Here is a 14,438-nt window from a genome sequence, read left to right as displayed (position 1 = left end):
AGAAACAAAGCAAAACACCATTCCAACAATTCTTGTAACTCGTGACTTCCAAGACTTTCTCCTCCACTTGCAAAGGTTTTTTTTTTTTTTTTTTACCAAAGAATTTCAATTTATTAGGATGTAAACAGGATTTTTAAAAGGTAGCTGTCAAAAAGTCTCCCTTCTGCGTATATGTTTTTTTTTTCCCCTATTGATACATCTTGATCTAACTCCATTACTTTCTGTAGTAGGAGTTCAGAAGCTAAGAATTTAAGCTATTATCTCTATAGCATCAGTGCCAGAAAACAGTTCATATAGGGAGCCCAGATGGAGCCTGGGGAAAGGGCAGAGATAAAGAATAGAAAGGGCTCTCAACTGCATATCAAACTATCACCTCTGTAGTATACAAAGGATGACCGCTGCTTCCGAAAGCAAACCAACAAGGCATGTCCTCCAGGAGCCCTGACCAGGAGGGAAGCTGCAGTGCTTTTGCTCAATTGGCAAGTTCTCTTGCAGCAAGACACAGCACCGGTTGGCTCACATGTGGTTTTGTGCAATGAAAACCAAAGGGGAACTCAGGCTTGCTGGGTTTCTACAGTTAGAGCTGCAACTACACCCTGTAGATCAAGAAGCAGGAAAAAACACCTAGGGCGCATGAGGATGTAGAGAAGAGATTACACACGTACACGCGGTCTATGGGAGTGTGCAGCCAAACCATCTGTATACAGGGCATTGTGGCAAGAGCTAGCAAGCACTTCAAATGCGTGCCCTTTCGCTTTCTAAAATTGAACGATTTTAGGACAGTAGCCTACAAAAAGGCGAGCACACATAAGCAAAGATTTCTACAGATAGATTTTCACTGGTGATGTGTTTCTCACTGCCAAACAACAGAAACCTCTTTGTATACTGATAGGAGACTGGCTAAATGAATGATGATATATCTCAACTATAAAACACCATGTAGCCTTAAAAAGAATGAGTAGCTCTATACATCTTGAGGGAAAAGATGGCCAAGATTTCTTGTTTAGCTGTAGGAAAATACGCAAATATGGTTAATATTAATTTTGTCTGCAAAGTGCCCTTCCCCCATGGTACAGACAAAGTCTGGAAGGAGGGTAGGACCTTTGATATATATATTTCTATATTGTTTAAACTTATTAACATGAATACTCATATTGTGTACTTTAAAAATAAATATTACTATTGCAATATTTTATAAGATGAAACCTAAGCTGTTTCTTTAAGCTATTATTTCTATAGCATCAGTATAGATACTGGGAGCACAGAAACACCAAGAATCATTAGGGTTAGTGGTTATGAGTGAGACGAGGCCCAGGGGAGCAAACCAGCTCCTTCTCAGACTCTCAGAGCAAAGAGGAACTCGGTGAGCCTGACCAGGAGACCATGGAGAAGGGCTTCTCTATGCGGAAACCCCACTTGCCAGGCCTGACAGGGACTGAGAGGCTTGATGGCAATTGAGATTTTCTCTTGGTTTCCAGGACTAGTATTTGTATAATCATTTAGAAAAATAAATTTTTTCGGATTAACTAACCATATTGGTTGACAAAGAGAGTTGTCAAGGCAGGAGGAGAAGGGGGAGACAGAGGAGGAGATGGTGGGATGGCATCACCGACTCAGTGGACATGAGATCTGTGCAAACTCCGGGAGATGATGAAGGACAGAAAAGCCTGGCGTGCTGCAGTCCATGGGGTCCCAAAGAGTTGGACATGACTTAGTGCAACTGAATAATAAAAGGGTGCCTGACTCCAAGGCCTTGAGATTGAGGAAGTGGGAAGGGAAGGTGGTCCCCTTTAGAGATGGGCAGTTGCAGGCAGGGAGGCAAGTGGACCTGGAGATGCTCCCCAGAACTGATGGTGGGAACTGCAAGTGGAATAGGGTCAGCTGAGGGGGTGTGGCAGACAAAGGCTGAAAATCCGAGAAACCTCAGAAGGCATAGCTGGTGTTTATGCCTGCGCTGGGCGGGAAAGTTCTCTGAAGGAGTCTGGAGTGAAAACTATGGGGGCCTAAGACCTTGGGGTTTGACATGGGCGGTCATGGTTTGGAAGGAGGGAAGAGTCAGTGACGGAGACTGAGATGTTTGATGGGAGCCAGGAAAGCCAGGTGTGGAAGGAGGGTGGGGAGGAGTCCCGGGGTGGGGAGGACTCACCAAATCAACCAAGAGGGCAAAGAGGATGAAAGTGCAGCAAGAAGATTGTCCTTCCAGAGAAGTTTCTGGAAAGCAGTTGAGATGGATGCTGAATAAGAGGCATGCCTATAGGGGATGGAGGTGGAGGCTGTAACCTCTTGCTGGAAATGGTAACAAAGACCACAAGAGAGGTGGCATGGGGGCGTTAGGGGGTGGCAGGATCAAGGAAAGCATGATACCCCTGTTCACTTCTGCAGGCAGACTGGAAAAAGAGGGCAAGCTCTGAGGAACGTGGTGGTGGCGGGGTGGGGGATGGAGCAGAAGGGGAGGGGGGCGGCCTCCAGGGAAGGACAGCCAGGCAGAGTGGAGCAGCAAATGCAAAGTGAGTACAAGGGTGGCTTGCATGTTACCAGTCCTCTTGCATAGTGGGGCCCAAGTTCCTGACTGGAACTCCTGAGGCCTCAGACTCCCAGCTGTCACATGAGGAGATCTGACTGAAGCTCTAAAAGCAGATAAACCCACATACTACCCAACACTGAAGCCCATCGATCCAGCCCCAAGAGCCCCTGGTGAGGCCAGAGGAGTCCCACATGTCATCGTTTCTTTATTTCAAGTCCTGAGAGCGTGGGAAAGCATTGTGTGCATAGACGTGTGAGGCCTCAGGTGTCTGAGATCTGGGGCTGTGGGCGTTTCCCGAGGAGGACAGGCTTCCTTTCAAGTGTTGCCCAAGCCCCCTCCTCCCAGTTCCGGTTGCGCTGCTTTCCTCTCAGAACACAGCTGCCTTGCACCAGGGGCGCCTTGCTCTCTGATGTCCAACTTCTAAGGGCGGCAAGGCTCAATTCAGGTGGTGGCCTCCAGCGAGACTCAAACAGGATCTGGATGACAGTTCAGGGGTGTTGCTGAATGGGTGGTGGACTTCAGATGAAAGGTACTCTTTCCTGGACAAAGGTGACCCCACCAAATGCCTCCTCCCCTTTACATGGCAGCCCCTGATGAGGGCCTGCAGCTTCCAAATTGACTTCTGGGGAACCTGGAATTCTTGAGATGTTTTGAGGGGCCAAGGAGCTCCACATAAAGCTTTGACTCTATCTTCCCTTTAAGAATGCATACTTGAAGGCTATTCTAATGACAAAACATTCTAAACTGTAATAACACACATCCTCAAATGTGTTACTGGTGTAAAGGTTGAGATTTTACAGATACTTGGTGTATTAAGCTGCCCTGTCAAGGCTATTCTGTCTGTGTAGACCTCAGGATAAACAGACTCTGTCACATCTAGCTAAACAAAGAGTATCCAGGACTGGAAGGAGAGTGAAAAAAAAACTGAGGGACATCCCTGGGGGGTCTAGTGGCAAAGACTTCCCTTTCCAATGCAGGATGTGCCGGTTTGAACCCTTGTCTGGGAACTAAGATCCCACATGCTTTGTGGCCCAAAAAACCCAAAATATGTAACAGAAGCACTACTGTAACAAATACAGTGAAGACTTCAAGAGAACAAACAAACAAAACCTGATACTGTTTGCAAATTGTTCGCTGGATTAAATCAAGATTTCTCTATTCTACGCAACCAAAGCGAAACACAGAAATAAACTGGATGCTGGGGTTGATGAATATAAATTGCCAGTGTGTGCTCGGTCATGGCTGACTCTTTGTGTCCCCAGGGACGGTTAAATAGAAAGCATTTCTAAGTTACGGTTATGGATAAATTGCCACCCATAACCTTAGCTTTGAAATGCTTTCTATTTAACTGCAATAGTTTCAGTGTTCTCACGGATTTGCTTTGAAAGATGTTTGAACTCACAAAATACATTAATAAAACATTTTATCTGTTTGTAGAGTGAGAGTCCTATGTAAAGTCGGGTCTCATACATGTGAAAAGCACTGGTGTAGTGCACAGAGCCTGGTGATGGAATAAGTCTTGAGCTAAATCCTGGCTCTGCCTCCTCAGGAGTCTTACAGCCTTGGGTATGTCATTTGCTCCCCAGGCCTCCAGGTCCACACCGATAAATCATGCCCACTTGACAGGGGTTTTTTGATCCAATGAGGTCTCTAAACTATCCAGGAGGCAGTAAATACTCAGTTCCCTCGATACCCAATAGCCCTGAAGGGCCTGGATCTCTTAGCCCCACTCACAACCAAGTGTTCTTTGCATGCCAAACAGTAGCCAGGCTGCATCTAAAGCCCTGGGATGCATCAACTAGGACCTGATGGCCCATCAGCACCCTTCTCAGATGACAGAGCCAGGCAGCCAGCCAAGGGGCCAAGACTTGGGAGTGGTTGAGAGCAGTGTCAGGGCTGCAGTAGGGCGTGGGTACGAGGTTGGGGTGTGTGTGTGTGTGTGTGTGTGTATGTGTGTGAGCTCATGTTTTTCTTTACACAACATTGGCTACTTTTCCATTTGCCTGCTGAAGCGTTTCACTGGCCGCCCCAGGTGGCCCAATCACAGGACTGCAGTCTGTGCAGAATTCTGTGGACTGTGGTCTCTTCAGAAGGCTATGTGCTTCCCCTCTGCCTGAGAAGGGCCTTCCTTTTCCATCTGCACAGAGCAAGTGAGCAGAAGAAGCTGGAGTTTCTCTCTACTCTTTCACCTGGTGGCCCTGAAAATTGCAGCCCACTTGGTAAATACTTTTCTTGGCCCCAGAAGCAAAGGGAAGTTTTATCAAGAAGCTGTTCTTAATTTCCTATGTGTTGAAAAATTACCCCAAACAGGAGGCGGCCCTGGGTCATGGCCATTGTGCAAATTCCATCTGATCACTGAGCAGAGGCTACCAGAGTTCTCAGAGTGATAAACATTCTTAGGGGACAAAGCATTTACAGGTTTTCCTATCACTCTATTGCCCAGCATTCTCTGTTATCAGTAGCCCCCAAGGGGATTGAGAGGGCCTGGTTACAGGGATTCCCCTGGCCTTGGGAAAGGTCTGAACATCTTTTGAAAGGTGACTCTGAAGCCATCCAATGAGCTGGTGAATTTCTGGCTTCCCTGTTAGGTCTGCCTGTCCCAAGATAATCGTGCTTAGAGATTTTTGGGCATTGAAGGTCAAAAAAAAAAAAAAGGAGTGTAGGCAGGAATTTTGTCCCTGCCAGGAATGGCCAGTTGAAACAAGCTTCTGTGGACACCGGACACCATATCTAAAGACAGTTTTTTGGATGGAAGCCTTTGGCAACCCTTCTGATTTGCATTCAGAGGAAACTTGCCACTTTTTCCATAATAGGCAGCCCAGCCAACACCACCCGGGAGGGAGGAAGTTCTTTCTCTCGGCGTCTGCAGGTTTATCCCTAAATGCTACGGAAACAGCAGCTGCCAGGGCAAGGGGAACAGAGGATGGAGAGCCTTTTAAAATTCTTGAGTAAGTCGGATCTCACCAGCAGGACCTAAAAAGGCAAAGGCTTGACATTCCGGTGCTTGCGGCAGATGCGGCCTGCCCCCGGGGGCAGGCTGTGTTGTCCCCTGGGCTCACTCCTGTTCGAGTGAGCCCAGGGACAGAGCCAACTCTATGGCCACCTGCCATTCGGTCAGGTCAGCCACCTGGGGTCCAGGCCTGGCGAGTGACAATGAGGAGGTCACATTTCACACAGCCTTGTGGCTGACAAAGGGTGCGTGTGTAGCTGGCTCTTGTGTGACCTTCACCATGGTGTTAATTATACCCCTGTTGACAGATACTAAAAACTGCCTTAAAAAAAAAAAAAAGTCTTGAGTTTGTTACCATGTTGCTTCTGTTTTACGCTTTGGTGTTTTGGCCTCAAGGCACCTGGGATCCTAGCTCCTCCACCAGGAATCAAACCCACCTCTCCCCCAGCGCCCGGAGTATTAAAAGGAGGAGTCTTAACCACTGGGCCACCAGGAAGGTCGTGGCTTCTGTTTCAAACGGACATTCTTCACGAGCCACTGCTTACCTGGTTATGCAAGCAAGAAGGAAGATAATTGGTAGGTCAGTCATCGGACCATGTTCTTCCAGGTGGGTTAGACAGAAAGGCTTCTTTCCTCATCAGACTGATTTCTGGCTACCCTATAAAAGTGGGGAGCTGGTGGAAAAAAAGAATGGGAACTCGGGAATGATCGCAAAGCCAACCTAACGGAAGAACCGCTACAGATTTTCCAGGGCTGAGGGGAACATCAGACTTCTTCACACGTTCACTGCAAAATGTCCACCCAGCTCTTAAGGAAACAGGCAGACTGTGCGCAGGACAGACAGCCGCTGGCAGTCACATGGACAAGCAGGCTGAGACTGGAACCATGAGGCGGAGGAGGGCAAGTCAATGGGACAGGAATCTGGAGCACAAGGAGGCTTCCCAATCAGAAGCAGGATGCTTTATGCCTAGTCACAGAGGGTTTCCCCACCTGTGGATGTGCCAGGACCTTGCCCATGGGCACCACGGCCTGGTTCTGTGCCCTGTTTCCTCAGGCTGTCAGGAGAGGGGTGCATTTTCACCAGGGAGAAGAGCAGATGCTGAGGGGAGCCCAGGCTTCTTGGGCGTGCTAACTTTTTACTATAGTCCGTTCTGTTTTCTGTCAACAGTAAGGAAATACATCCTAGCAAGTGACATCCAGTAATGCTTTAATTAACTGTAATATTTTATGCTCCAATAATGCACCAAGAAATCACTTCCAGATGGGGAAAAGGAATGATATTTAGACAAAAAGGCAATCCCTTTACTTTCAGCAGATCAGTATCTCCCAAAGGTACAGAACAGAACCTTGAGGGTCCAGGGAAGGTGGGGGGGGGGGCGGTTTATCTATTTTGATACATATTGGAATTTGAGACTGGAAAATTACCTTTACTGTATAAAACTCACAGTACTCTTTCTGCATGCCAGCATCTCATGTGTTTGTGTTTCCAGGACTCTTGTTTAAATGGCCCAGTGCAGTCCTAACCATTTTATTTTTAGCGATCTGACTTGGAGGGGATGAGAAGTGTGAAACACTTGATTTCAGCCTCAAGCAAGCTGGTTATTTTGGAGATTTTTCTTGCTAGCAAGAGGAATTTCATTTCCAGCTGTGAACTTCTGGCATTTTCCCTGGCGTTCCATAAACAGGGGACTAGGGTTCCTCGTCCAACAGCAATTCAGGGTGGGCTGCTATCACATCCCCCATTTCTCCTGCTCACTCACCCTGCCTGCCCGTCACTGTCACACTGGTCCTTGGAAGTCGACTTTCGGTCTTGTTCTGTCTGTACCGAGGAGCCACCTGAGGTGTGAGAAAGTCGGCACCCTTTTCTGGTGGGGTAGGCAAAGCCCTGGGTACTGGGTCTTTATTCTTCAAGAGAGGGAGGTGTGGTGACAGTTGCTTCAATTCCCAGAACTGAGTTTGGAGGTCAAGATACCCTGTCTGTGGTGGTTCCTATTTCCCGATTACGATCCAAACAGAACTTTCTCCAGCCTGAGCACCTCTAACCAGCAATCCGGAAGTCTGGCCACAGTAAAGACAGGAGAGAACTCTTTATCAATTCTAAATTACCAATATTTATTTTAACCACATAAGGTAACTTCAAAGTTTTCTTTTTTTTTTTTGAAGTCTAGAGAAAGTAGAGGGAAGGAGCCAGTACAATGTCTAATTTAGCTGAACAGCAGAGTTGTTAGCTACTGTTTTGATCAATGAGGGCTCCTTTATATATATTATTTCAAAGTGACAATAATAAATAAATCTTCCGTTTAGGGCCTAGTCATCAAAACAAAGGAGAATCCTAGTCAGGACGGGGACAGCATGATTTCTGCCGTGGTCCCTCCATCAACACAAACTCAAAATTCAAGATGCTGGCTATGAGCAAAAAAACATTTTTACTGTTTGGGTACCAGGTTAATTATACAGTAATTACACTTGCTTACAGTCAGAAAAAAAATACCCATTTGTGAAAATGTGCAATAGGAAATCTTCAATAAAGCAAGTTCCTATTATAATGGTTCTTCATAAGGAGTAAATATTATAGTCATAATGGAACTTTTCACAACTGTATGCTGGGCGCTACTCCAGACTTCCAGACTGACTGATTCACAACCTGCAGGCATTTGTACTTGTGAAAATAAAAAGGGCCTCAGGTGATGCTGATGCAGACCCCCAGCGGAGAAACAGGCTCTGTCTGTACAGGACGTACACACAGCATTCAGCTCCCATCAACAAGACACTTAACGTAACTCCTACTGACATCTGTTGGCTCCTTGGAGATTACTGACAGTGTAATAAATCAAGAAAGCAACTTCTCTGGCTGTGACCACCTGGGGCTGGTGGTGGTGGAGGAGAAACTGCCTTGACATCTCAATGCCATTATGGAGATGTCCAGAAAGTGACTCCTTGTGAATGAACCACAAAAAAAAGTGTGGATCTGTAAACACCAAGAGTGACAAGAACCAGGTGTGGGAGTCCACTGGCGTTTGCAGCTTCCCAGGCCAATGACAGACGGCTAAAGTGGCTGCCTGGAGATGGGCCCGTCACCCCCCCTTTCAGGAGTGAGACGAGAACATTAACCTCAATTGGCATGGGCTGGATAACTTTCCCAGAGCAGCACCATGGCTGTCTGGGCAGAGGGAAACCTGCTGACTGAGCTGCCTGGGAGCCCCACTGCGCTCCTCCCTACTCCTCCTGCATTTTTCTTTTTTGGGGGCTGCAAGGTTTACTTCTCGCTATTTTATCTTCTTATTTGGCCACATGGCACATGGGATCTCAGTCCCCTGACCAGGGATCGAACCTACACTCCCTGCACTGGAAGCTCAGAGTCTTAACCACTGGACCACAAGTCCCCTTGCACTTTTCTTACTTAGCCATCCTTTCTTCATAGGGCTCAGCTAAAGGCCACACCTCTCTCTTCCGCCACATCTATCATCTGCCATTTCATCACTGCAGCCCTAGAGCCAAGCCTAGAGGACATCTCTTAGGGGTCTGGCTGCAGAGAGCACCTCTAACAGCTGCAGGTGGGGGAGGCTGTGAGAGCCCGGCTCTCTGGCCCACAGTGCTAGGACAGAACAGGGAAGGGAACAGGGCCACAGTCATAGAGGGTGGGACCGTGCGGGCGAGGCTGCAGAGTCAGTGACGACTGGAGCAATCGGGAGCAGCTAGGGAACAGCCAGTGAAGCCCGGGAACCGTCTTTACCCACTGTGGCCTCTGCTACAGGAATCAGAGATTGCCTCCAGTCCTTACTTGGCTTCTCCCATTAGGCAGGAATTAAGACAAGGCATGGGAGCGACCCAGGAATGACCCAAACATCCAGGAAGTTTCAGGACTGATGATCTGAGGATCTGGGGAGCACAGGAGATGTGAGGGGCGTCCGGGGATCCGGTTGTGGGTGGCTCACCGGCCAAGGGGAAAACTGCCCCCTGGGTGCTCCTACAGTCTCTTTTTAATCAGTTTCTCCAGTTTGCGGATGCGCGAGGACTCCTGTTCTGGAGTTGGAGCCAGGAGGGACAGGGAGCTGGAGCCTTCGGGTCCTGAGGGCGGGCTGGGGAGCCTCTGGCGGAGGAGCTCCAGCATGCTGCTCTGCTCACTCCGCTTCAGGCCCTGAGGTGGAGACAAAGGAGGCTGATGGCAGGTCTGGCCCCCAACGACCCAAGGGCAAGTGCAGTATCTGGCATTCACTAGGCTGAGGATTAGTGCTCTCTCCAGGGTAGATATTAGCCCTGGGTAGTAGCCTGGGAGAGAAGCAGGGGAGGAAGAAAAGGCAGAAGGAGAGGAGAGAAAGGGCTGAGAGGGCAAGTGGCCAGGCAGCAGGATGCGGGAGGGCGGCCTCCTCTCCTCACAGCCCCGCCAAAGCCCAGCTACCTGCCATCAGGAGGTGATGGGGGGCATGGTCACGGGCCCTGTTCCCCCTCCTCAAATGGTTTCTTGCAGCCTGGGCCCAGCAGGGGACTTTGAGGAGGCCCCCTAGGGGCCTGTACTCCACCCCCCAGTGAGTCACGGAGTGTGAGAAGGATGCACCCAGGGACAGAACAAGATGCTGAGCTCACCTTCATGTCCAGGATCTTCTGGAAGGTTTCTGTGTTGCAGTCTGTCAGGAGCTTGATGTAATTGTCCACAAATACCACCAACGGCTCGTGAGGGGCCATCACAACCTGTGAGGGAGAGAGGAGAGTCAGGCCTGCCGGACACGCTTATGATCCGAGGCAGCAGAGCATCTTCTCCAGAAATGTCCTGACAGCCTGTTTCATCTCAGCATCCAGTTACAGCAATGCTTCCAGTCAAACCCGTCAATCCTGAAGGAAATCAACCCTGAATATTCACTGTAAGGACTGATGCTAAGGCTCCAATACTTTAGCCACCTGATGCGAAGAGCCAACTCATTGGAAAAGACCCTGATGCTGGGAAAGATTGAAGGCAGGAGGAGAAGGGGGCAACAGAGGAGGAGATGGTTGGATGGCATCACTGACTTAATGGACATGAGTTTGAGCAAGCTCCGGGAGATCGTGAAGTTTAGGGAAACCTGGTGTGCTGCAGTCCATGGGGTCACAGAGAGTCAGACGTGACTTAGCGACTGAACACCACCACAATGCTTCCTAAGGTTGCTAAATAAAATATGTCACGTGAATTGCTTTTTACGTACAGATTCCTATGTCCCTCCTCTGAAGATTCTAATTCATAGAGCCTGGGGAGGAGTCCCAGGTGTCTTTTTTTTAAAATATCAAGACCACAGGAAACACTGTGTTGGAGGGCCCCCTGTCTGGGACATTTCCTGGGTTTCTGGTAGCTGCTCCTTCTGTCCTGACGTATCGTTGTTCCCAAGTGAAGTGTCGCTCAGTTGTGTCCGATTCTTTGCAACCCCATGGCCTATACAGTCTATGGAATTCTCCAGGCCAGAATACCGAAATGGGTAGCCTTTCCCTTCTCCAGGGGATCTTCTCAACCCAGGGATCGAACCCAGGTCTCCCATATTGCAGGCAGATTCTTTACCAGCTGAGCCAAGGGAAGCCCTGGTTCCCAAGGGATGGCCTCAACAAGCATTGAGTTAAGTGGATTTTCTCAAGAACAAAAACTCCACAACAGCCTCAGTGTTTCCAAGACTTTAAAATCGGGAACTTCACATAACTACATACACTTCACACACCAGGGCTTCCCTGGTGGCTCACTGGTAAAGAATCCACCTGTCGATGCAGGTGATCCCTGGGTCGGGAAGATCCCCTGGAATAGGAAATGGCAACTCACTCCCAGATTCTTGCTGCAGAATCCCATGGACAGAGGAGCCTGGTGGGCTACAGTCCATGGGGTCGCAAAAGAGTCAGACACGACTCAGTGACTAAACAACAGCAACAACTTCACGTGCCACCAGCAGGAGAGCCCTGGCATCAAAACCCTCGTGTTCATAGTCATTTGGTTTTCACTGTGGGGGTCCGGTTTTCTTCCTCCAGTAGGTTTACTACCAGCTGGGGAAGAAATGGATTAGGCTGCTTTCAGTTTCCTCAGGTCAAAGCCCAAGGTCTGTGGAGGCCCCTCGCCCGGTCCAGCCACATCAGGGCCCGCCGTGACTTCCCACTCCTCCATCATTTGAGCCATTCTGCTTGCAGACTGACCTGAAGGGCCTGGAGGCCCTGGCCTTCTAAGAGCATCCCCTGACAGCTCCATTTGTTCTCCAGCCTTCTCTCCCCTCCCTACTAGGCTCCCTCTCCACTCGACAAGTCCAGGTGGAAATCAGATGCAGGAGTTCAAGGCTTCAGACATTCTTAGCATCATCACCCCACATATATTTTGTTAAATGGGTCTTTAGAAAACCATCTGCTGATTAGAATCAGCTATGCGACATTTGTTCGAAGTTCCTATAAGGTGGCAGAGCTTAGAAAGCCAAGAATGGGAGGAACTGACAGCTGGGAAGCAGAGAGAAGCAGAGCAGAGAGACCCTGACTGGAGGCTGATTGAGTGACAATGCCACCCAGCCTCCAATCTTGGCCAAATCTTATTACAAGAGAATCCCATTATAAGAAAGAACGCATTTGTCAGACAGAATTAGTGACCCCAACCCCGGCCCCCGCAACACTGCACTGACTTTCAACAGTAACTGATGAGGCCAAAGTCTGGTCCAGCCAAAGAATGCAGACAATCTTTTGGGACTGATGGGAATAGGTCTAACCTGTGCTTTTTGGGACTAGTACTCAGTACTGTTTCAAATAAGCGGTCAGGTAACTAGGCCCTTTTAACTGAAACCCTAAAGAAGACACAAGTCCCACCTTGAGGATCATCTCCGCGCGGGTCATGCCTTTCACCACGATCTTGGTGTAACTGGCCGGGGCTTTCCTCACCACCTGAGAGCCGATGGAAGGCAGATCAAGCAGGACCATCTTCAGGGAGTGCGTGTCCAGCAGTAGCTGAGGGAAGAGAACAGAAGAGTCCCAGCCACTTCACATGGGCACAACACCTAGTGTACTCACGCTGATAAATAACATTTTCTTGATATTAAAATTTTTTTAATTTAATTTTTGGCTGCACTGGGTCTTCACTTGTGTGTGTGAAATTTCTCTGGTTGCATCGAGCAGGGGGCTGCTCTTCGTTGTGGTGTGTGGGGCTCTCATTACAGCAGCTTCTCATTCTAGCTTGAGGGCGCTAGAGCCTGGGCTCAGTAGTTGTGGTGCGCGGCATGTGGAATCTTCCCAGACCAGGGATCAAACCCAGATCCCCTGCATTCCATTTAGAAAGCAGTTCAGGATATGTATGAAGAACCTTACAAATGTCTTTAAAATTTCTGCTTACTGAACAGGCAAAAAATGGTAACTCCATACTGCTCTATTTTGGGTTTCTCTGGATGCTAGTGAGGACGTAGGAGATTGAGCCAAATTTAAACATCAGGAGCTTGGGACTTCTTGGTAGTCCAGTAGTTAAAAATCTGCCTGGACCACCAGGAAGTCCCAAGATGAGATTTATAATAAAGTAATCAAGACAGTGTGGTACAGGTGAAAGGACACATAGATCAACTGTGCTGAAGAGAAAGCCCAGAAATACAATCACAAATACAGTCCACACAAATAGAGTCAACTGATCACTCACAAAGCAGCAAAGGGAATTCAATGGAAGAAAAACAGTCTTTTCAACAAACGGTGCTTGAACAACTGAGCATCCATGTGCAAAAGAAAGAAGGAAAAGGAAAAAGGAATCTAGACACAGACCTTTCACCCTTCACAAAAACTAACCCAAAATGGATCGTAGGCCTAAATGTAAAACATAAAACTATAAAACTTCTAGAAGGTAACATAAGAGAAACCCTAGATGACCCTGGGTATGGTGATAACTTTTTAGATATAAGACCAAAGACATGATCCATTAGAAACTTACATTACCATCTGTAAAATAGATAGCCAATGGGAATTTGCTGTATGTCTCAGGACACTCACACAGGGGCTCTGTATCAACCTTGACGGGGTGGGATCGGGAGGGAGCTGGGAGGGAGATTCAAAAGGGAGGGGATATATGTATCCTGATTCATGCTGAGGTTTGACAGAAAACAACAAAATTCTGTAAAGCAATTATCCTTCAATTAAAAATAAATAAATTAAAAAAAAAAACAAAGACATGATCTATTAGAGAAATAACTGATAAACTGGTCTTCGTTAAAATGAAAAATGTTTGCTCTCCAAAAGACAATGTCAAGGGGGTGAGAAGGTAAGCTGTAGATTAGGAGAAAGTATTTGCAAAAGATACATCTTATAAAGGACTGTTATCTAAAACATACAAAGATTTTTCAAGAAAAACTCAGCAAGAAGAAAACAATCCAACTAAAAAATGGGCCCAAGATCTTAACAGCTACCTCACCAAAGATATATAGATAACAAGTAAGAATTTGAAAAGATCTGATTCCTGAAAATCAGTAAGAAAAAGAACAGCAACCCCAGTAAAAACAGTACCAACAACGGGGCAAAGATTTGAACAGGCACCTCGCAAAAGTGGCGACGCCAGAGCTCATAAGGGCTGTGAAATGCTGTGTGTGCGTGCCCAGTTGTGTCCAACTCTTTACAACCCCATGGACTGTAGCCTGCCAGGCTCCTGAAACTTAGTTTCACTAGTGACCCTGTAAACACAAATCAAAGCCACAGCTGTGTATCATTTTGTACTCATCGGAAAGGCAAAAGTAAAAAGGTCGAAATACCAAGTGTTGGCACACATATAGTACAAAGAAACTCACACTTAGGATGAGGTATTATAAACTGGTTGAAGCACTTTGGGGGAATTTCAGTACTATTTCCTAGTGGAATTTGTACATAACCTGTGACACAGTACTCATATCCTTTAACGAAATTCTTGCCCATGTCAAAAAAGGTTCCTTGAATCCACTGTTTGTAAAAGCAAAAGACTGGAAACAGCCTAAATGCCCATCAACGGTGTAGAATGGATAGACACACAGCGCTATG

At 47.6% G+C, this 14,438-nt stretch overlaps 1 protein-coding gene across 1 annotated transcript in view; it reads right to left on the bottom strand.

The window, feature by feature from the left end:
* Positions 1-6,750: 6,750 nt before the first annotated feature.
* Positions 6,751-14,438, bottom strand: part of VPS53 (VPS53 subunit of GARP complex) — a 125,242-nt gene continuing 117,554 nt past the window's right edge. Inside the window, exons 20-22 of the mRNA XM_068976074.1 lie at positions 12,267-12,404; positions 10,059-10,163; positions 6,751-9,612 (exon numbers count right to left, since the gene is read on the bottom strand). Coding sequence (XP_068832175.1) covers positions 9,442-9,612; positions 10,059-10,163; positions 12,267-12,404 — 414 coding nt within the window. The 3' untranslated portion in view covers positions 6,751-9,441. The remainder of the gene's footprint in view (positions 9,613-10,058; positions 10,164-12,266; positions 12,405-14,438) is intronic.

This window comes from Capricornis sumatraensis, chromosome 8 (assembly GCF_032405125.1).
Source record: "Capricornis sumatraensis isolate serow.1 chromosome 8, serow.2, whole genome shotgun sequence".
NCBI lineage: Eukaryota > Metazoa > Chordata > Mammalia > Artiodactyla > Bovidae > Capricornis > Capricornis sumatraensis.
This window is presented reverse-complemented; position numbering and strand designations above follow the sequence as displayed.